Source organism: Mustela lutreola, chromosome 3, assembly GCF_030435805.1.
Source record: "Mustela lutreola isolate mMusLut2 chromosome 3, mMusLut2.pri, whole genome shotgun sequence".
NCBI classification, from domain to species: domain Eukaryota; kingdom Metazoa; phylum Chordata; class Mammalia; order Carnivora; family Mustelidae; genus Mustela; species Mustela lutreola.
The window spans coordinates 50,374,050-50,397,552 of record NC_081292.1 but is presented as its reverse complement, the minus strand read 5'-3'; the positions used below and the strand labels follow the sequence as shown (position 1 = coordinate 50,397,552).

Sequence of the window (23,503 nt, the reverse complement as noted above, 5' to 3'; positions counted from 1 at the left end):
GCAGTGAACTATAGAAAGGATAATTTATAATGATCACATTTAGTTTATTCTAGAAATGCAGGTCTGGTGTCACATGTTTAAAATGTGACTCTTTTTTTTTTTTGACTTTTAATTTTTTATTTTTTATAAACATATATTTTTATCCCCAGGGGTACAGGTTGACCCCCGCCCCAACACACCATACAAAAAATTAATTTCATTTATATTGGAGATCAATTTGCAAAAATAATAAAACTTGAAGAAGTAATCATAGGAGCATATTTTCATTATCCTGGTGAATACAAAGTTCTCTTAAAGTTAACAGAAGTTAATAACCACAATAAGAAAAAATGGAAAAATTGGACCTAATTTAAAAATAAGAACTTGTGTTCATCAACTATGTCATTTAGGAAGTGAAAAGCCACAGTATGGAAGAGGATATTTGATTCATTTATCTCTATCTCCGTATCTATATATCTGACAAAGGATTCCTATCCAGAATTTGTAAAGAATTCCCACAAATCAAATTACAGGAAAGAAAAAATAATGAAAACCCAGCAGAGAAATGGAAGAAAACTTGAAATAGCACTTTAAAAGAGAGGATATACAAATGAACAAAAACACAATCACTAGGGAAATGTAAATTAAAACTACAGTGATATCCCAGAACACACCCAACAAAATGATTAAAGTAAATGTTCTGACAAACATTGGCAAGGATGTGGAACATCAAGAACTCTCATGCATTGCTGGTGGGAGTGTAAATTTATATAAGTACCCTGGAAAATATTATATAGCCACAATAATTAAAGGAAAGTCATGGCCAAGTCTATTAAGACTGACACATTACCTTAGGAATTCCTAGATATATTCTTTTCCTTAGATATAAATAATAACCCCTAAAACAAGTATATATGTTTACCAAAAAGAGTTATACAAATATATTCATAATGTTATTTCTAGTACCTCCAAACCAGAAACTATCCTAAAGTCCATCAACACTAGAATGGACAAGAAACATTATAGTGTATTGATACGATCAAATGCTCTTCAGTAATTAAAGTGAATAGAATATTTTGGTCCCCACCAACACACTTAAATAACACAAACAATTTTGAGCACAAGAAGCTAAATACAAGAGTACACAGGGTATGAGTCTATTTATGTAAAGTTAAAGAACAACTAATTTATGGTGTTATTAATTGGTATGGTAGTTAACTAGAAGAACAGATGACAGGGAAGAGACAGGAGGTGGGCCATTTCTGGATCTCGGTGCTGGTTACATAGTGTGTTCACTTTCTGAAATGTATCAAGCTCCACATTTATCCTCTGTACACTTATTTGTGTGTGTTATTTTTTGATATGAAGTCTACTTCTAGGAGTATTACATACGGAGGTGTTAGTCTACGCTATTGGTGTCATGTTTCCAGTCATTATCTTCCCAGCTGAAACTGTAAGATTTTTCATGAGCAGAGACTCAAGCCATTGGTACCATTCCTTTAGATCTACTAATTTAATGGAAGCTCTTAGAGATTTTTGTTTTTAAAATGTTACTGTTATTAAGAGAAGTTTCATGTTTTGTCAAGTTTATGCTGTCCGGGGCAAAGTAATGCATTAAGTGGACATATTACAACATTTTTTATAATCCGACACCACAAATGATGAATATGATGGACATGGATATAACATCTATTCCATTCTTTTTCTGATATTACTTACTTGCTCTGCCTCAGAAACTGGGAAACTAAAAATGCAAAGCATGAGTCATTTATTTGGCTGATTTGGCTTGTAACGGGTCAAGCGTGGGTTAGGAGCAAGCAGTTGCTTCCTGGTCCTCAAGGTGTATGAGCTATAGCCAGGGCAGTGCTGGCATGATTCTAAATTAGGCAGCTATAGAGCCTGCTTCGTAGTCAGCAAGTGACTTCCTGAGCACAGAAATGGCAGCAGCTTGTCTGGGTGCTCACTTCTGCAGTGTAGATTGAGGGAGCTTTGATAAAAGCTCAATTTAAAGTCCATTTCTTCATCCTTCTCAATGTTCTTGTAAGCTATTTAATGCCTTGTAGTAAATTCCTTTCCATAGTAAAGTACCCAGAGAGAAATCTGTTTTTTGCAACTGGTTCCTAATTGGTAACCAAAGAACACAATCAGCATTCTGTACAAGGAACAAAAGTTGACACTAAACGGATGAAAAACTTTTTTCTTCTTCTATAAATAGAATTTAATCTTAGCCCTCTAACCTATGATCCTATCCAATATTAATTGAAAATAAATTTTTTCAGCTCAATTCTGTCACCATTCTTGGAAACTTTCAAATAGCATGCTCTACTGTTAAGTACAGTAAGATCTTCCTTGTAATTATAAGTATCATCATACTTTCTTTGTGAGAAAAGTAACCATCAAATCTCATTGTACTACTAAATAGTGAATCCTTGCAGTTATAATTTACCTTATCCTATTTGTTCATTTTGCCATGTGGTTGTATTTGCCCTGTATTAGTGGATCAATGGGTGCAAAGCTTTCCTCTCTCACTAGATTTCATTAGGAGTTGATTTATCACCATACAGGAATAGAAGAAAAATATAAAAGTTATAATAGTGCCTGGGCATGCACGTGCGCGCACACACACACAAAAAGGTAAGGGAGATTCTCTCTGAAGTATTACATATCATGGCTATTTCTTTAGCAAAAGGAATAGAGAATTGTTTTCCTAAGAATCACAGAAAAAGGTATTGGTGATGTATTTAGTTTTCCCTCATGGCATTAAGCCACAGTAAGCACTATTTTTTGCAACATAATGGCTATTAAACAATTCTGTATATGTTTCTCTCTTGATGGGTTATTTCTTAATTCATAATTTCACAATTCATGTAACATTTTATTGAGCACCCACTAAGTACAGAGTGTTGGGCACTATGGGAGATATAAAACTACCTATGAAACTGACTCTATCCTCATAATTAATGTTGTGGGAGAGGCAGACAGAAATATTTAATTTTAACTATAAAACAAATCACACTATAGTTTGTCATAGTATATTGTGGTTGATATTACAAATAAATTATTATGTGAATATAGAAGGAGGAGGAACAAATTCCAAAATGAAGATACTATAGAAAGCTTCAGGACAGATGTTTTGTTTGAGTTAAATAGGATAGAAGGGAGGGCCTTGCAAAAATAAGCATCATAAACAAATGCTATTAATGTTCGAGTAGATTTATAGAACAATCTAAATCTATATGCCTTGCCCATATTTTGGAGGGTGATTCAAGCTACGACTATAAAAGGAGGAAAAGGTCAGAGTTTGGAAGATCAGAAATGTCATGCTTAGAATTTTAGATGTTATTCCATAATAATTTGGAAACCACTTAGCAAGGAACCAAAAATGTAAGGGCGTTAGGGCCTGGTGGCAATGTGAACACTGGATTGACCAATGGAAAGGTTGGAGTTGAGAGACCTCTGTATAACTAGTGGAAAGGTTGGAGTGGTAAAAGGTGGTGACAATAGGAAAGGGGAGGAGCAACCTACATAAGAGGGATGCATTGGTAAATAATTAGTAACAGAAATAGTTACAAGAAGGACCCCTACAATATGAACAAAGAGACCTGAGGATGGTTTATCATTCACTGAAACTGATAAATAGAATAGTGTCCTCTTTAAGATATCCATGTCCTGATCCCCAGAACCTGTGACTACATTAACTTCTGTGGCAAAAGGGACTTTGCAAATGTGGTTAAATTAGAGATCTTGAGGTAGGGAGAGGTTACCCTGGATTATCTGGGTGGGTCCATGTAATTACAAGGGCTCTTATAAGATGGAGGCAGCAGGATCTCAGTGAGGAAAAGATATGACAGTGGGACCAGATGTTTAAGTAATGTACTTTGAAGATGGAGGAGAAAGCTGTAAGTTAAGACATGCCAGCATCCTCTGGAAGCTGGGAGAAACAAGGAAATGGGTTCCCCAGATTCCACTCTGAAGCATCCAGATGAAATGCAGAATGACCTGCAATTTAATTTCAGGTTTTTGATTCCCAGAAATCAAGAGAATAAATTTGTAGGTTTTTTCCTAATTTCTATTATGAAAAATTTCAAATGTATATTTTACAATGTACATATTACAGTTAATTATTATTATAATGAATTTTTATATATCTATCATTCAGGTGTTTTTTAAATTGAAGTAAAATTGACATATTAGTTTCAGGAGTACAACATGCTTTGGTATTTGCATAGATTGTAAAGGTATAAGTCATAAGAAGTCTAGTGATCTCCCATCCATCATCATAGAATTACACTTTTTTTCTTAAGATGAGAACTTCCAAGATCTTCTCTATTAACAACTTTCAAATTTGGAATACTGTATTATTTACTTCACAATCATCATGTTATACATTACATTCCCAAGATTTATTTATTTTATAACTGGAAGTTTGTACCTCTTAAGCTCTTTTACCCATTTTGTCCACTTCCCCACAACTCTCTCTGCTGGCAACCCTCAGTCTGTTCTCTATAAATCTAGGTTTGGTTTTGTTTTTGTTCATTAAGGTTCATTTATGTTGTCAAAAGTGGCAAGATTTCATTCTTTTTTATGACTGAGTAATATTATATATATATATATATATATATATATATATATATATATAAAATATTTTCTTTACCCATTCATCCATCAATGAATATTTAGCTTCTTTACATATATTATAAATAATGGTGCAATAAACATGGGGTACATATATATTTTCAAAATAATGTTTTCATTTTCTTTGGATAAATATCGAGGAGTAGACTTGCTGGATCTTATGGTAGTTCTAATTTTAATTTTTTGAGGAACCTCCATATTGTTTTCCACAATGGCTTCAGCAATTTATATTCCCACCAATAGTGCACCAAGGTTCCCTTTTCTCCACATCCTCACTAATACTTGTTTCTTATCTTTTTGATAAGAGCCATTCTGACAAGCCATTCATAAGAGGTGATATCTTATTGTGGTTTTGATTTATATTTCAAATCAAATATGGTAATGTTGATGATTGGTGATGTTTGGTGATGAATGGTGATGTTGAGCACCTTGTCTTATACCTGTTGGCCATCTATGTCTTCAAAAAAATGTCTATTCAGATCCTCTGTCTTTTTTTTAAATTGGATTGTTTGGGTTTTTGTTATTGAATCATAGGAGAGCTTTATATATTTTGGATATTAATCCCTTATCAGGTAAATAATATGCAGATATCTTCTCCCATTCAGTAGGTGACATTTTCATTTTGTTGCTGGTTTCTTTTGCTGTGCAGAAGCTTTTTTCTTTGGATTGCTTATTTGTTCATTTTTGGTTTTGTTGCCCTTGCCTTTGGAGTCAGGTCCAAAAAAACCAAAAAACAAAAAAACAAACAAAAACATTGCTAAGATCAATGTCAGGGAACTTATTGTCTGTTTTATTCTAGTAGTTTTATGGTTTTAGGTTTACATTCAAGTATTTAACCCATTTTGAGTTAATTATTATGTATGATATAATTTAGTGGTATACATTCATTCTTTTGCATGTAGCTATCCATTGTCCCACTACCATTTATTAAAGAGACTGTTCTTTCCCCCATTGTAAATACTTGCCTCCTTTGTTATAAATTAATAGACCATTTAGTCATAGGTTTATTTCTCAGCTCTTTATTCTGTTCTACTAATCTATGTGTCTGCTTCTATACCAATAGTATATTGTTTTGAATAGTATAGCTTAGTAATATAGTTGGAAATTAGGAAACATGATGCCTTCAGCTTTGTTCTTTCTCAAGATTACTTTGGCTATTTGGGATCTTTTGTGATTCCATACAAATTTTAGGATCATTTCTTCTATTTCTGTGATAAATGCCATTGGAATGCTGATAAAGATTGTATTGAAACTATAGACTGCCTTGAAGAATATGGACATTTTTACAATATTAATTCTTCCAAACCATGAGCACAGAATATCTTTCCATTTATTTGTGTCTTCAATATCTCTCATCATTATCTTAAAGTTTTAGCATAAAGGTCTTTCCTTTCCTTGGTTAAATGTATTCTTAGGTATTTTATATTTTTGATGCAATTGTAAATAGGCTTAAAATTTGTTTCTGGTGTAATTAGTAAATAAAAAATACAATAGATTTTTGCATTTCAATTTTATACCCTGCAACTTTATAATTTCATTTATTAGTTCTAAATGTTTTTTGGTGGCATGTTTGAGGTTTTCTGTATATAAAATCATGTCATTCACAAACAGTGATGGTTTTATTTCTTCCTCTCTAATATGGAAGCCTCTTATTTCTTTTTCTTACTTAATTGCTCTGTCTAGGACTACCAATAGTGTATTTCATACAAGTGATGAGAGTAAACATCCTTCCATCCATCTTAAAGAAAAAGCTATCATCCTGTCACCATTGAGTATGATGTTAGCTATGAGCTTGTTATATATGGCCTTTATTATTTATAGTACTTTCCATTTATATCCACTCTGCTGAGACTTTTTATTATCATGAATGGATGTTGAGTCTTGTCAAATGCTTTTTCTGTATCCACTGAGATGGTTTTTATCCTTCATTTTGTTGATGTGGTGATTCATGATGATTAATTTGTAGATTTTCAACCATCCTTGTATCCCTGGAATAATACCTACTTGATCATTGTGTTTGAGGCTCTTAACTTTTTATTATTGAATTTAGTTTGCTGATATTATTCTGAAGAATTTTGCATCTATCACCCTGTAATGTGTGTGTGTGTGTGTGTGTGTGTGTGTGTTTGTGTGTGTGTTGTCTTCGTCTGGTTTTAGTATTAAGGTAACACTGGCTTTGTAAAATAAGTTAGAAGCATGCTTTCCTCTCCAATTTTTTGGAGCAGTTTGAGAAGGATAGGTATTAAACCTTTTTTGAATGTTTGGCAGAATTCACAGGTTAAGCTTTCAAGTCCTGGACTTATGTTTGTTGGGAGATTTTATGTTTTTGTTGTCAGAGTTTACATTTTCTTATTTTATGTATCCTTTAACTTACAGTTATTTTTACTTTTTGTGTATTAATTTTCATACTAGAAAGTTAGATTAATTCCAGTGAGATTTTTACTTTCATATGTTTTCTTGTTACTGATCAGTGACCCTTCTTTAAAGCTTAAAAAAGTCACTCTAACATTTCTTTTAAGGCCAGTTTAATAGTGATTAACTCTTTTAGTTTTTGCTTGTCTGGAAAACCTTTTATCTCTTCTTCAATTCTACATGATAACTGTGCCAGGTAGAGAATTATTAGTTGTTGTTTTTTTTTGCTTTCAGTACTTACATTTATCATACCACTTCCTTCTGGCCTTAAGAGTTTATGCAGAGAAGTCAACTTCCTGGTGCATAACAAGTTGGGTTTTTTTCTTGATGTTTAAGATTCTCTAACTTTTGGGGCACCTGGGTGGCTCAGTGGGTTAAAGCCTCTGCCTTCAGCTCAGGTCATGATCCCAGGGTCCTGGGATCGAACCCCGCATCAGGCTCTCTGTTCAGCAGGGAGCCTGCTTCCTCCTCTCTCTCTGCCTGCCTCTCTACCTACTTGTGATCTCTGTCTGTCAAAAAATAAATAAAATCTTTAAAAAAAAAAAAGATTCTCTAACTTTTGACATTTTAATTATAATGTGTCTTGGTATAAATTTGTGTTGTTTTAAGTCACTATTACTATGATAGTATGTGACAGTAGTAGTATGTAACTAATGAAGATGTTTTTTTTTTAACCTGAAAGTAAGGTATAGCTATAACAGATACCTAAAAATAAGGAAGTAGTTTTGTAATTGGGTAATGGCTAGAGGCTGGAGGAATTTTAAATATGATAAAAAAAAAAAAAAAAAGAAAACCTAGATTGCTTTTAACAGACTGTTAGTAGAAAATTAGTGTTTAAGGACACAAAAGAAAGTGAGGAGCATGATACAAAAAATCTACATTGCCTTAGAGAATACTTAACTCATAATAGAAAGGAGGACATTAAATGTTAAATTGAGGGATACTGGTGAGGACTCAAAAGGAAATGAGGAATGTGTTATTGAAGACAAGGAAAGGGGTTCTTTATTATATAATAATAGAAAAGTTGCTAAATTGTGTCGTACAGTTTTGTGGAAAGAAGATGAATTGTTATGTGGTAACTGTAATGCAGGTATGTGGTAAGTGATGAATTAGGATATTTAGCTGAGGAAATTTACAAGCAATACATTGAAGGTTTGACCTGATTTCTCTTTGCTGTTTATAGTAAAATGTAAGAAGAAAGAGATAAATTCAGGGAATAACTGTTAACCAGAAAGAACCAGAATTTGGTAATGTGAGGAATTCTGTCTATCTAGACTACAAAAGATGCCAAATTATGGAGATTCACTGTCAGGAAAGCATGCTCCAGGATGTTCTAAAGAGTGTGGCTCTTCAACCTATTGTTAATGCTTTGAAAGAATTAAAAGGTCAGTGTGTTCAGTCACAAAGAGAGTCTTTGAAGAGATAGGCCTGTGTCTTATGGGCCCTCTTAGCCATCTTAGCAGAAGCCAGGAATAGAGAATTCTCCAAAAGAATTTTGGAGGATCTGCTTTTCTAATGGATGAACCACAGGGTTCTTGAGGATGTTATACAAGCAGAAATACTGCCATCTTGAAGTGAAAGGGGCAGAGAAAGGACAAAATAAACAAAGACTGATGGACTCGACAAAATTCTACAGACAAGAAATAATATGACAAAACTCCTCTACTACAAACATGTACTATTCCCAAGGAAAAATTGTGGATGACTCTGAAGGCAGACACTAGGCCCAGAGGACAAAACCATGGGCCCAGAGGGCAGGGTTATAGTCCTGGAGTGGGGAACCAAGAGTAAGAGGGGCTTATCCCCAGTCATTGAAACATAATGCAGCTTTTCCAGTTGGATATTGGACTTGTGAGGTGATGAGATAAGATTTTTGAACTTTGAGTTTTTACTGAAATGAATTGAGACCTTTGAATGTACATGGAATGGATAGGACCCTTTGGGAGCTAGCATGCAGACTCTGATGGAGAGAATAATGACCTTCCTAAAATATCCACAATTTAATCCCCAAAGCTTTATATATATACATATATATATATATATATATATAAATATATATATATACATATATATATATATATACATATATAATATATATAATATATATATAATATATATATATATAAATACATATATATGTATATATGTATATATATAAAACTTTATATGGCAGAAGAGATTTTGCAGATATGATTAAATTCAAGATCTTAAAATGTTGGTGTTATCTTAGATTTTATGAATGGATCAATGGTAAAAACAAGTATCCTTTTTTTTTTTTTTAAAGATTTTATTTATTTATTTGACAGAGATCACAAGTAGGCAGAGAGGCAGGCAGAGAGAGGGAGAAGCAGGCTCCCGGCTGAACAGGGAGTCTGATGTGAGGCTTGATCCCAGGACCCTGAGATCATGACCTGAGCCAAAGGCAGAGGCTTAACACTCTGAGCCAACCAGGCACCCCCAAAACAACTATCCTTATAAGAGAGACAGGCAGGTGAAAGGAAGAAAAAGGAGATATGCCAATGGAACCAGTGGTTGGAATGACAAACTAAAGGTGGGCGGGCCATGAGCCAAGGAAAGTAAGTAACCTCTGCAAGCTGGAAAAGACAAAGAGATTCTTCTCTGAATTCTTCAGAAAGAATGTTGCCTAAACAATGCCTTATTTTAAACTTCTGACTTCCTGAATTATTAGAATAAATTTGTGCTATTTTAAACCACTAAGTTTGTAGTAATTTCTTACAGCAAAAACAAAAAACTAATACAATCATTCTTTTTTTTTAAATTTTATTTATTTATTTGACAGAGAGAGATCACAAGTAGGCAGAGAGGCAGGCAGAGAGAGAGGAGGAAGCAGGCTCCCCGCTGAGCGGAGAACCCGATGCGGGGCTCAATCCCAAGACTCTGGGATCATGACCTGAGCCAAAGGCAGAGGCTTTAACCCACTGAGCCACCCAGGCGCCCCTACAATCATTCATTTTTAAATATTTGAAGAGCAGCTAGTATATTTCAGATACTGAGCTGGCTGCTAGAAATATAGTAACAAATGAAGTTGATAGTAGTGAATTATAGTTTTACATGCTATCATCTGGCCAGAAACAATGGAAGGGAAATGTGGTTTTTTTTTAACACATGTTGGATTTGGTAGATACAATTTTTGGACATCCAAATAGATACATTTCATAATAATAGCTAATGGTTATGCTGGTAGCTATTGTAAACACTGTTTATATATTAACTCTTTAATTATTATAATAATCCTGGGAGTATGTTATAGATGAGGAAACTTCTATGGATGAAGAAACCATATGGATATATAAAGCAACTTGCCCCAGCTCAAGGAGCTGGGTAGCAGAGCTTATACCCAAATAAATAAGCCAGTCTGGCTCCAGATCTTGAGCTTTAAAACACTTTTAGCAACACTAGGATATGTCATTTTGCAAGTTTTATCTATAAAATATAAATTTGATACTTATAAGGAAATTCAGAAACAACAATGGATAGAAACCAAAGAATGGATTTTTTGAGAAAAATAAAATAATTAACATTGTCAGATGTTGATTAATGTCAAGTGGAATGACTATTAACCAGAAATGCCTTGATTGGGTGTTCTCATTATAAAAGTTTTCCTATTACCATTTTCTGGAGTCATATTTATTACCCATTATTTCTCAGAATGGGTCACGCCTTTCTACTCAGCTATTCATTAGTTTCAGCTGCTTGAGCATGGTTGGGCAGCTGTCACTAACCCATTGAGGCCATGGGCACCAACTCATATACATGTATCTTGGCTTCAAGATACATGTATCAAGATACAAGATATCTTGGCCTATGATGTTTTCTAGCATAGATATATTTTGTTTTGCTTCCACTAAAATTTCTCAAGGTGTCTTGTCCAGTGATCTGCATGAAATTAACTCTTGTCAGATATTTACTGACATACTACACTTTCTGTCACTGTTCACTGCCACTTCTGCAAAACTCAAACCAGCATTTAGAATGTCAGGGTACCATATACATTTATCCTGTTTGATATGGACAGATATTTTTAAGTAGTATTTTCATTAAAAATTCTTTTTAAAAAGCTTTGGATTCACACAATATCTATTAGTAAGTTATACTGAAAGATGAAGACCGTGGTTATTTTATCTTCCTGTGCCCTCTTCTAGCTAGTACAAGTATGTGCTTTATAAGTATCCGTGGAATGGAGTAATGAGGCATAGAATTCTATTAACTATTATTGCCTTAATTTGAGTAGTGAACAATTGTTTGAAGTATTGTTACAAATTGGTAACAAGATTAACATAAGCATAACTTCTATCAGCATTATTTGTTGAATACCAATTACATACCATCACCCACTGTATACATCCGCATCTTCCCCCCATCCTGGTATACCTCTCACAAATACCTTGTGACCACCTGTGACTACTCTTTCAGCACTCTTTCCACAGCTCTCATTCACAGAGCTCCAGAGAAGAATGAACCAACTTACGGTCAAGGGCTGTTGCCTCATACACTGTTGTAAGACCACACATCTTTCAGAGCACCTATTTTTGAACTTACAGAATATATTTTTTATATGATCAATTAATGTCTGTACCTCCCAATAAAATAAAAACTATACAAATAATTGTGTCTATCTTTGCCCACCAACACATTATCCACATGGCACAATTTGAATCCATGAAGTATCTATATTGGACATATGAAAAAAATTAAAGTTAAATTAACTTCATTTTAGTGAGGGATCATACATAGAATCCTAAATGTTATAAGAAAGAAATCAGATTAATCTGGTGGAAACATAGGTATTTATGCTACTGAAAACACATACCATAAACTCTGTTCTTAAATAGGAGAACACAGTCTTTTTTTCTCATTCAATCAAGAACAGGTGGTAACAGGCTGAAATCCCAGTTTTTTCTCTGTGTATGGTACTTTCTTAAAAACATTTCTTTAGGTAGTCTTAGAAGTTGGGAACCAAAGGTTTTTGAAATTGAATAATCACCTTTTCACATGCTGTATTTGTGTTCATATTTTGTGAAGCCCCTAATGACACATTTATGTATTTACTGCACAGTCCAGGTGGGTTTTCTAAAGCTTTCCAAGACATGATTTAAAAATAACTTGAGATTTAGTGTTCATCAAACTAAAGGAGGCAGTTTGGAAAATAAAATTTGAGACTCTGTTTTCCACTTACAGTTCTGTTTCCGTATCTAACGCCGTTTAAGTAAACATCTAAAAATGGTTTTTATAGCAGTAAGAGAATCGTGAATTTCATTTACATATTTACTGTTCACATACTGCTGTGCTGGTAATGGCAAATGCAGAGTTTATTCAAATAGTTGTCTTTGAACACATATGTGAGGTCAAAGACTATCCAGGTGGTTCTGAGCCCTTTAGCAGACACAAATACACACAAAATGAGGATTGGAGCTGGATTCTTGAAATACCCTTGGGCTATGTAATGCTAAATTATACCTGAAAATTCAGTCTATTCAACTCAGCAGGCTGAAGTTGCTCATCAATGTGATAATTATAACTAAATATGAACAGGAAAGAAATTAGGAGAACAGGACTGCTGTGTATACCACTTTTGTAGACAGGCTGAAATGAATTCTATTAATATATACTTAAGATATTTTATGCACATTTTATATCAGAAATGATTAGAAATTTTGATCTTATCGTTAGAGACTAATATATACTGAATGTGATCCGTAAATAGAAATTCATATTTAGCCAGCAGGTCTTAAAGGTCCATAAACAATTACACATCTTAGTATTGCTCTTTGCCCATTTTAAATATTATATTTTTAAACCACAAACAAACCATCATAATGTTTAGCTGAACATTTTCAAAATTGTGTGTTTGTACAATCTTGGTGTGTACACTTAAATGTATCACCTAATTTTATATATCTTTACTTTTCTCAAAGATTTTATTTATTTATTTGAGAGAAAGGATTGTGGGGATGGAGGGGAAAGAGGGAGAAGGGGCAGCGGTAGAGGGAGAAGCAGACTCCCCACTGAGCAGGGAACCCACCTTGATCTCAAAACCCTGATATCATGACCTGAGGCAGAGGCAGATGCTTAACTGACTAAGCCATCCAGGTGCCCTTAATTTCATCTACTTTTTTTTAAAAGATTGTATTTATTTATTTGACAGGCAGAGATCACAAGTGGAGAGGCAGACAGAGAGAGAGAAGGAAGCAGGCTCATATGGGGCTCAACTCCAGGACCCTGAGATCATGACTTGAGCTGAAGGCAGAGGCTTAATCACTGAGCCACCGAGGTGCCCCAAATTTTATCTATTTTTAACTGGAAACTTTTTCCAGATCCATTCTCACCCACTTGATTCATCTCCTTGAAGAACATTCTCCAAATCCATACTGGAAATTTAAGTTAATATAAATATATCAAATGCATTGATTAGTCTCCTGTGTTGCCTTTACATAAATATCTTTAGGATCCTGTACATGCATCTCTAGAATCCTTTACTTGGAGTCCTGAGATGGGTATCAGAATAAATTCCATATTGAAATCCTATGTATCATATTTGTTCTCCCATTGTTTCACACATTAGAAGCAGGTATATCTTCCAAAAGAATAACACTAACTCCAGTAATTCAAACTGAGGTAAAATTCTAGATAGTGTTCTCTGTTCTCTAATTTTTCTGAATTTGATTTCATTGTCTGACATTCATTCATTTAGTATATACGTTAGTGGTATCATGGATTGGGCATGGCTTTTGCAATTTGCAAACTTGGATGCAGATTCCAGCTCTACCTCCTGCCAGCTTTGTGAACTGAACCTCACTTGAACTTCAGTTTTCCTTCTACAAAATGAGATAACAATTCCTCTCTCATACAGCTGTTTCAAGATTAAATAAAACTGCATAAGTGAAATACTTGTCACTAAATAAATTCTTAATTATTGTTTATAGGATTTCATTCAAATTCTGTAAATAATCAATGAACTATTTTCATTTGAAAAATCTCTTATGCATTTACATTGCTTGCATTCTGAAACTAATGTTGGTTGACTCTAGAGGTGATGACAGGAAATTAAGATGTGTGGTCCTAACCGCAATGTAAAGCAGAGAATGCAAGGCATCATAAAATAAAGTGCTAAATACTATGAGTTGGGCTTTTTTAGCATAATATATTAGGGTGACTTACCCCTTACTTCTACTCCACTATCTACTATGTATATGGGATATACAAATTTCCTGTAAAGTGTAACTTTGTATAGATAAAAGGCAGCAGAAGAAAAACTAGAATGATAAGACCAGATACTCTAGTTCAGAGGCAAAAAAAGGAAGAATGGGGAAGTTTGATGGAAGAAGTAGACTGAGATAAGAATCAGTCAGAAAAAGAGAAAGGCAACGCCCTGGGCAACTGACAATTTGTTTATTTCTCCATGGACATTTGCTACAGTTTGCCTTCATCTGCTTCAGGTGCCACTTGCTGGTCACCACCGTCACCCTGCAGCTTCTCTCCTTCTTTAATGATCTTTCCCAACCAGAATCTGGCTGCTGAAGTGCCATTCATCCTCCAAGCACCCTGGACGGACCCTGTATTGCTAGGTAGCTCACCAACTCACCACTCTGTTTTGTTTTGTTTTGTTTTAAGATTTTATTTATTTATTTGACAGAGATCACAAGTAGGCAGAGAAGCAGACAGAGAGAGAGGAGGAAGCAGGCTCCCTGCTGAACAGAAAGCCCAATGCAGGCTGGATCCTAGGACCCTGGGGTCATGATCTGAGCCGAAGGCAAAGGCCTTAACCCACTGAGCCACCCAGGTGCCCCACCACTCTGGTTTTTAAAAAGGTAGGTAGTTGGGTAAATAGGTGATGATGGATGGATAGATAGATAGATAGATACATAGACAGAAGCAAGTAGAAAGATATAATAGAGTATATGTTTCTTACTTTGTAAATTCTGTTATAGTGAAATTCTACACAAAATTTTTGTGATCTTAGAAACTAATATGATTTTAAGGATGTTTTACCCTCTCACCATTATTCCATGTAAGCTCAGGAGTATCCCTCCCTCTCAGGACACCATGAAGGTGCTCTGTTTGGGACAGAATTGTAAGCTACTGAGGAAGTGTTGTCATAAATAAGACACGTCCAGGGAACAAGGCACAGCAATTACCCCACATCATGCTCATGCCCAATAAACTCTATTCTTGTGTTCATACGTCTGTGAGGTAATTTGTTATGAAATAACAAAGTTATTTGTTTTGTAGTACATTATATAGTCTTTTAGTACCCTTTATATATATATATATATTGTTATATAGTCTTATAGTACCCTTTAAGTGGCTGTCACCCCTAAGACACTTTGTATTTTTTAGATCTAGGATTGCTACATTTTTAGTGTGTAACAGTCAACATTGTTTAAAATACTTTGAATAAGATAAACTATTTACACAGGCTTAAATATCTTACTTCATACTTCATTATAATCTGTAGAAAATTCAAGGTTAATTTAATTGTATATGTTTTAGTCTTCTTTTTTGTTGTTGTTGTTTCAGTCTTCTTTTTTAAAAAATCTTTTAGGAACCATTAAATATTTGGGCCCACCCAAAGTATGTGATTAAAAAGATAGAATGCCTTTATCCTTGAGATGACGTAAATAAATTTATCCAAATATGAATGGGAAAATAAAACCACTAAGAAGATAAAACTAAACCTGAAAAATCAAATTTAGGAGGTGCCTGGGTGACTCCGATGTTAAGCGGCTGCCTTTGGCTCGGATCATGATCCCAGGGTCATGGTACTGAGACCCTCACTGGGCTCCCTGCTCAGCGGGAATCCTGCTTCTCCCTCCCCCACTCCCTTTGCTTGGGTTCCCTCTCTCACTATGCCTCTCTCTGTCAAATAAATAAATAAAATCTTTAAAAAAAAAGAAAAGAAAAATTAAATTAAGGCTAAAAGAAAAGAATGGTGAAATTAAGAGAAGATGCCATGGAAAACTACACAAAGAAAAGGAAGTAAGCAAATGTGAGAATGCTCAGAAAAAATTACCAAGGAAAGTCGATGAAAATAAAGTCAATTGCAGTGTGATTTATAAAGGAGAAATATTTAACCGTGTTGACTATGTTGGAGTATTAAATATTTTTAAAATTAGGGATTTCAAAGACTTCTTTGATATTAAAGCATAAGAAACTGGAGAAAGTCCAAAGAAATGAATAAAGACTTAATAATAAAATCCAATTATAGTTTACAAAAAAATCTTAGAAAATTTTTTTCCGAGTACACAAAAACATTTAATGAATCAAACTAAGGGAATATGCAGTTGACTTGTTTGTTAAGTGCAAGCAGTCAAGTATAAAGAAGCACCATTCTGGAAATTTTCTCACTCATTTGAACCAGTATTACAAATGAAAACTTGAGCCGAACATTAGGAAGTTTTATGTTTTCTCGGACTTAAAAAAGAACAATGATAAATCCATCAGTAAAATGAGGTACTAGGTAAAATGACAAGAAGATTTTTTAATATGATAGCCATTCAATGTATTAATTAATAACTATTTATAGTTACTATCCTCTAACAGGAGAGCACTTGACTCTGGAGAAACTGATATAGATCCGGTTCCAGAACATTAGGCAAGACAGCAAATCATTTAATATGGACATGCATAGAAAATACATATATTTTCCCTTAAATCATCGAAAGATGGATCAGTGATTGTGCTGAGGTTGAAAATATTTGGATGTTATCCCTGAAAATACAAATGACTTTTTGTCAAAAATTTATAGGGGCTGCTCTAGCAAGGCGATGTTTTAATAAAGAAGACAGAGCTCACATCTGAGCAGAGAAAAGGCCGAGTTCCACAGGGATAGCTGATATGCTGGTGAGGGAAAGGTAGAGAAGGTCCACATCTGTACATTGTGCTGTGGAGTGACAAGAATGACATAAGAGAAAGGTTAACTGTGAGTGACTTTCTGTGCAAACCTAAGAAAAACTGACCGAAGGAAAGTTGAGGTATCACTCCAATCACTTAAAGAAGTGCTTCAGACTAGGGAGCTTGGAGGGGAAAGCTCTGGGCTAACTCTGGGGTGTCCTGGATTGAAGCTCCTGCTCTGAGTCCCTGGTTTGAGTAGCTTAAGGTCCTGCCCCTCCAGTCCCTTCAGTTTTCCATCTAGCAAACTTGTAAGAGCTCTCTGTGATGGACCATACATCTGTAAATGAGAAATTTTGGCAACTTCACTTCTCGCACCTTTTCAATTTTATCATTTTATGGTTCTAGTCATTCTCTAACATAAGTATTTTGCAGTTCAAGTTAAATATGTCTACCCCATCCATGTGCTATGTCTTGATAAAATTCTTAAAAGTTCTGTCAAAATTAACACATATTATAATTTTTATCTATTTTTTTCTTTCAAGTTCTTACTGAAATTCCACTTTGTTCACATACAGTGTAATATTAGTTTCAGGTGTAAGATTTAGTGACTCATCACTTACATACATATTGTCATCTTTAAACTAGGTAAGAATGTCAGAACTCTGGATGGGTTAATCATTTGATACTCATGGTATTCTTTAAATGTTCTTTCAGTGTTTTATTTGGAAGAAAGGAGGAGGGTCTCCTCTCACAGGGGGAGGTGGGGTGAGGTGACATGTATGAGAAAGGGAAGTCACCACAGCTGCCAACATGAGTGGGTATCTGCTGTCTTCCAAGCAGTCCATGGTGCTTCTGAACTTGAATGTCCCCACCAGCAGCCAGCAGCTGAAGCCCTGCAGTTGACTGCCTTCACCCCTCTCAGGAGTTAGTAGAGCACCACTAGTTGTTATGGAAATACATCTCTGTGGGTCTTCATCCTCTGTGGTGGAAACAGCTATGGAAAGGATCCCTTCAACCTTACAAGGCATGTTGTATTATTGTATTAGCCCTAGAGAAAGATCTGCTGGTTCAAAATAGGGCCTTACCTCTTGTTCTCTGAGAGGTTTCAGTCGGAACACTTGATCTCTTGGCCTTATCTTACTAAAGCATTATAAAGGGCAAAAACAAAATAATGATGATATGATGATGATGATGATGATGGTGGTGGTGGTGGTGGTGATAGGAGGAGGAGGTGGATGACTTCATCATAGGATTGTTTTTAGTATTCAGTGAGTAATCCCATAAAACTCTTAGAAGGCAACCTAACTCACAACACCTACTGTGCACTCCCTAAATGAATGTTCCTATTAAACCACGATGTTCATTCCCTGTGATGAGTTCCAGCAAACATCATTTTCTTGATTTCAATACATTACTAGTGACATTATAATGACACTTTTATAGAAGTCTTTTCCAGAAGCTACCCAGTGCATTGTCCCTTAATTCAATCCTAAAATCATATAGATCTATTTTCTAATAAAATAATCTCAACACAACTACCTAAGTCATGCAGTGTCCCTGAATATTACCTGCATCTGCCCTCATTTGGGGAAAGCTTACTCATTTCTAAAAGGAAAGTAGGTATAGATAAGTAACAGTTTTTCAAAGATTATGTGACATGATGTGTACTTAGCACAGTGCCTGACACACAGCAGCCCACAGTACTTCCTTTATCTCTCACTGTATGCATACACACCAGACCCACCCACCCTTCCTTTCTTCCTCGCTTCCTTCCTTCCTTCTTATTTGTTTTTCTCTTATGTTAAAAGTCATTTTCTCTTACTTTGCCAGGTACTTTTAGGTTTTATATGGTTCCTTCCATGAAAAAGGAACATAATCACTTGATTTTGGATGATAAGTCATTCTTCCCAATTTATCAACAATCACTGTATTTGTATTTTAAGTGATTGAATTGAATGATTGAAATGTGGAGTATAAAGATTGAGTCCCTTAAGGGTGCCTGGATGGCTCAGTTCATTAAGTGTCGGCCTTCAGCTCAGGTCATGTTCCCAGGGTCCTGAGATCAAGCTCCATTACTGTTGGGGGTCCCTTCTCAGTGGAGAGTCTGTTTCTCCCTCATCCTCTGTCCCCAGCCCCAGCTGGTGTGTGCTTGCTCTCGCGCGCGTGCTCTCTCTCTTTCTTTCTCTAATAAAAGAAAATTTTTAAAAAGATTGAGTTCATAAAAAGAAATCATGTTGGAGTGAGTAGATATTTTTATAAAGCAACTAGTGCTTTTTTGACCTCTGATATTATAGGCATAAAGCTGATTTTGAACACAAAAGTATTCAGTCTGGATTCTTGAGGAGGGGAGGGGTAAAAAAAAGAATGAGATGCCTGGAATTGTCTTCTCTCTTCAGCTACTTTTTCTGTCCTATATGTTTACATATTCCCTCTGTTTTCTTGTAGCTGAAAATTTTCTAACCAAGACCTCCCTCCTCTCCCTCAGCTACTTTCTCTGCCTTTCTCGCATCTTCCTACCTGTATTGCAACTTGTGAAGTTGGTCCTAATCCAACAGGTGTAGTTGAGGTCCCCAACTGTGATGGTTTAACGTACTAAGCACAGATATGAGGTCCAAGACGGGGTGGCTCTGTATTCCCTGAGGTTAGAAAAGTAATGTAAGAAAGAGTTGATAACATGAAAATCCTTATGTGGAAACTAAGAAAGTCAACCCTGGTGCAAGATTGGGAAGGCAACACCTTCCAAACATTGAGGAGTATAAGTCAGGATACTTGTTTTAATGTGTGTCTGTGTCTGTCTGTATGATGATGAGTGAGGCTGGGTGAAGGGTTGTGGTGTATGTAACAAATTTAAACTGTTACATAGCCTTTGCAAAAATTGTTCAGATCGATGTTAATTCCAGATACTATAGCACTAAAAATGTGAAAAGAAAAAAAACCACACATGTGCTAGAACCATGTAATAATGTAAAAATTAATATCATTTATGTCATTAATAGCATTAGGCTATTTCTGCCTCATCATCACCAATGATATGTTTATTCATATCACAGGCATGTATACACATATGTCAGACAAACGGTTTTAATTTTGTTTAGTTGTAATAGATTTTATGGTTTGTTGGTCTTCTGGCATGAGTAACTTTTATAGAGGAGAACTTGCTTTGCGGTTGTGACTTTGCTTCGGTAAATTTAAAATTTATCTTCACATCTGTGAGTATATACAATTCCATCCAAAACAGTGAACTCATCCAAATTAACTCTGGGGCCAGAAGATAGACATGAGATGACAAGTACTTGCCTCAAGTAAGAAAGTAACTTCAGTGAGTAAACATGAATTTGACTATTGTCCAGATTTATTGAAAAATAAATTATAGTTGTATTGTCTTTGTAATTTATTTTTTTAAAGATTTTTATTTATTTATGTGACAGAGCACAAGTAGACAGAGAGGCGGGCAGAGAGAGACAGAGAGAGAGAGGAGGAAGTAGACTCCCGCTGAGCAGAGAGCTTGATGCAGGGCTTGATCCCAGGACTCTGATATTATAACCTGAGCCAAAGGCAGAGGCTTTAACCCACTGAGCCACCCAGGCGCTCCTGTCTTTATAATTTAAATTAGTTCATAAAAAGTCCTTTTCTCATCAAATACTTACCAAGAGCCCACTTAATACCAGACAATTATATGTCCTTTGGATATATATCGGTGAAAAAAGAAAGCTTGTCCTCTAAAAGCTAATGTTCTAGTAGGCAGACAGAAAAACAAATATATAAATGCTATGGAGAAAAATTAAACAGGTGAAAGGTTGTGGGATATAAGGTGTATTATATGTCACTAAGAAAAGGCCTAATTATTTTATTTATTGAAATATATTAATCTCACTTTTAAAGAAAACACAAGGAAAATCCTTCTAATGTTACATAATTGACTATGTCAATATAGTTAATATGTCAATATAGTGGAGGTTCTTTGACCAAGAATCTCACTAAACACTGTAGGTTGTTGGTCAAAGTCAAAGAAAGTGCATGGGCCTACTGCTAAAAACCTGCCGACATGCTCTTTTTGAAATCTTGTATTATGAAATGCAGTAATTACTTATATATTAAAATATTCTTGACACTGAAACACTCCTTCTATTAAGAAGAATGTCTCCTGGGACGCCTGGGTGGCCCAATGTGTTAAGTGGCTGCCTTCGGCTCAGGTCATGATCCCAGGGTCCTGGGATTGAGTCCCACATCAGCCTCCTTGCTCAGTGGGGACCCTGCTTCTCTCTCTGCCTCTGCCTGCTACTCTGCCTGCTTGTGTTCTCTCTCTCTCTCTCTCTCTCTCTGAGACAAATAAATAAATAAAATCGCAAAAAAAGAAAAAGAATGTCTCCTGCTATCAGTAAGTAGACTGAGTTTGTTAGCACTAAAAAGGAATTTTGGCAATTGAAAATGTCTTCTGCTTTTAGCTGGGAGATGGAAGCTTAATGTATCATCAGGAAGTCTTATTACATAGAAGTTATTCACTGGTGTATAAATCCTTTGGTGTTTTAAATAAAACTGCATTTCAGACACCCTCATTAGCACATGAAGGAGATTTGAAATTATCCACAATTTGAGGTTTTGGGAGAGGTAGTGCTCCTGAGCTTCTGCTGGGGGCCAGGCTGGCGTTGCTCTCAGAGCGGAGAAAGTACAAGGCACAAGAAGACAAAGCTTCTGTGCTGTCTGGTTGACAGTGTGAATGAAGTGTGTTCAGATAAGGATATGTCCACAATCCTGTGAAAATAGAGGTCTGAGGTCAAAACCAAGACGGGGGGGAAGGTGAGCAAAAGACTCATGAAGGTTTCTTTTGGAAGGAGATAGAGTACTCAGCACGTAGTAGGCCCTCAGCAACTCTGAGACCCTATCGCGTGCCCCTTCTCTTTGAGACCTGGGGAGATCATGTGAAAATAATGCAATTCCTGCATTGCCTTAGAAGCAGTCTGTTTGGAGAAAGAGACAAAACTAAAAGTGATCATTGCTTTAATAATTGAACATACAAAGTGCACTGAGAGCTCAGAGAACGAATTTGGTAGAATTTCAAAACTGAAATACCAATCTCGGCATCATAGGGTGGCTACCAGACACGTGAACCCAAAAGATAGTTGTTACTTTCTGTAAAAATCAAACAACGGTTTTTATATTTCTTATTTGTATTTTCAGCTCTACTGTTCTTGCTAAATGCGTGAATCTGTTCTTAATTCAACATTGCTTCGAGCACAGCACTTTCACAGTGCAGATTTTATTAGAGAACTTAACTGATATCAGTTGGGGGGAGGTGAGGGGAAGACAATTTTCTCCAGAAGATTTGCATTAGATAGAGTAGTTACAGGCTGTAGCGTCTCCCCTGTAATTTTATGAGAATGGTATTACCCTGGCTTTCACTGTGTGATTGCTGGTTACCTTCTGTCAGTGAGCAACAGTCTTACTGCAAAGCAGGAGCACAACCCGTCTCTTTGTCTCCGTGGTCAAAGCAATTACTTCTTAGAAAGTCGGATTTTTTCAGAATGACCATGTACAGGAGCAAACGCAGACATCAGAGATGTAAGTAAATTCTGACCCAACTTTTTCTTACGACTGTGGTGGCAGAAACATACTTGATTCCTTAAAAGACTAATCATGACTTCTTCAGATCTATCCTGGTAGTAGGAAAAAAAAAATATTGTAGCTTTTTTCTTGCTAACCTTTATCTGTATCCCTCTTACATGCTTGAAAATGTTGGGGGGAGAGGGGATAATTCACTTGTTACTATGGAAACCTTTGGAAAGGTTTACAAAATCAACAGAGAAACAGATCAAATGCAATTTCAGTCTAGCTCAGCAGCCTTCATTCAGGCATGATCACTGGATAGTTCTGTCTCCCTCTCTCTCTTTTCTTTTCTTTTCCTTTCCCCCCCCCCTTTCTTTTCTTTTGTTTTCTTTCTTTTCTTTTCTTTTCCTTTCCAGAAGTGATAGATTTTCTTTCCTGAAAGTCTACTGAAGGGTTTGGGAAGCTAGCCTAAAACTTCTCTTTATTTATCCAATATCAATTATAACTCTCAGGAGAAATCAAACAGTTCAGAATAGAGGGGGGAGAGTTAATTGTTACTGACAAGCTGAATATGTAACAGGATATTCATTGCCAAACTTCTTGGTCTGGAGCATATTTGTAACATAATTCGCTACAGACACCACTTTAAAGGGTTAAAAGGAGTCATTGTAATCTACCCTAAAGGAATTGATTCTGACTGAAAAGGAACAGCACAGTTACCCTGGCCTGAAGTCCAGAACAGAGATGATTATGGAACTGAAAGCCATTAGATTTAGCTAAGAATCAAAATCTTATAATAAAACTGTATTTTATGGCAGTGCAATATGCCTGCCATGAAAAGCTTTCCAATCATTTCTCTTTCTAGTAAACGCAGCTCATTATCACTTTATCTTCCCTATTGTCGAAAGCAAAGTAAATATCACCTTATTTAACCCAGCACACCCTATCACTGACTCCGTTTACCATCTTAGGTAACTACAGCTTGTTCTCTAGGTGAAGTCTATACTTTCCATTATTCCTATGATGTCTTCAGGTATTATTAAATATTTTAATATACAGAAAGACAATCAGCAACAATTAC

At 35.5% G+C, this 23,503-nt stretch overlaps 1 protein-coding gene across 13 annotated transcripts in view; it reads left to right on the top strand.

The window, feature by feature from the left end:
* The window catches only part of RALYL (RALY RNA binding protein like), a 713,948-nt gene that overhangs the window by 480,673 nt on the left and 209,772 nt on the right, over positions 1-23,503 (top strand). The window contains exon 1 of one of the 13 annotated variants that reach the window (XM_059166121.1): positions 22,293-22,437. The exons of the other annotated variants lie outside the window; for them this stretch is intronic. Coding sequence (XP_059022104.1) covers positions 22,401-22,437 — 37 coding nt within the window. The 5' untranslated portion in view covers positions 22,293-22,400. Of the gene's footprint in view, positions 1-22,292; positions 22,438-23,503 lie in introns of those variants that run through there. 13 annotated transcript variants of the gene reach the window in all.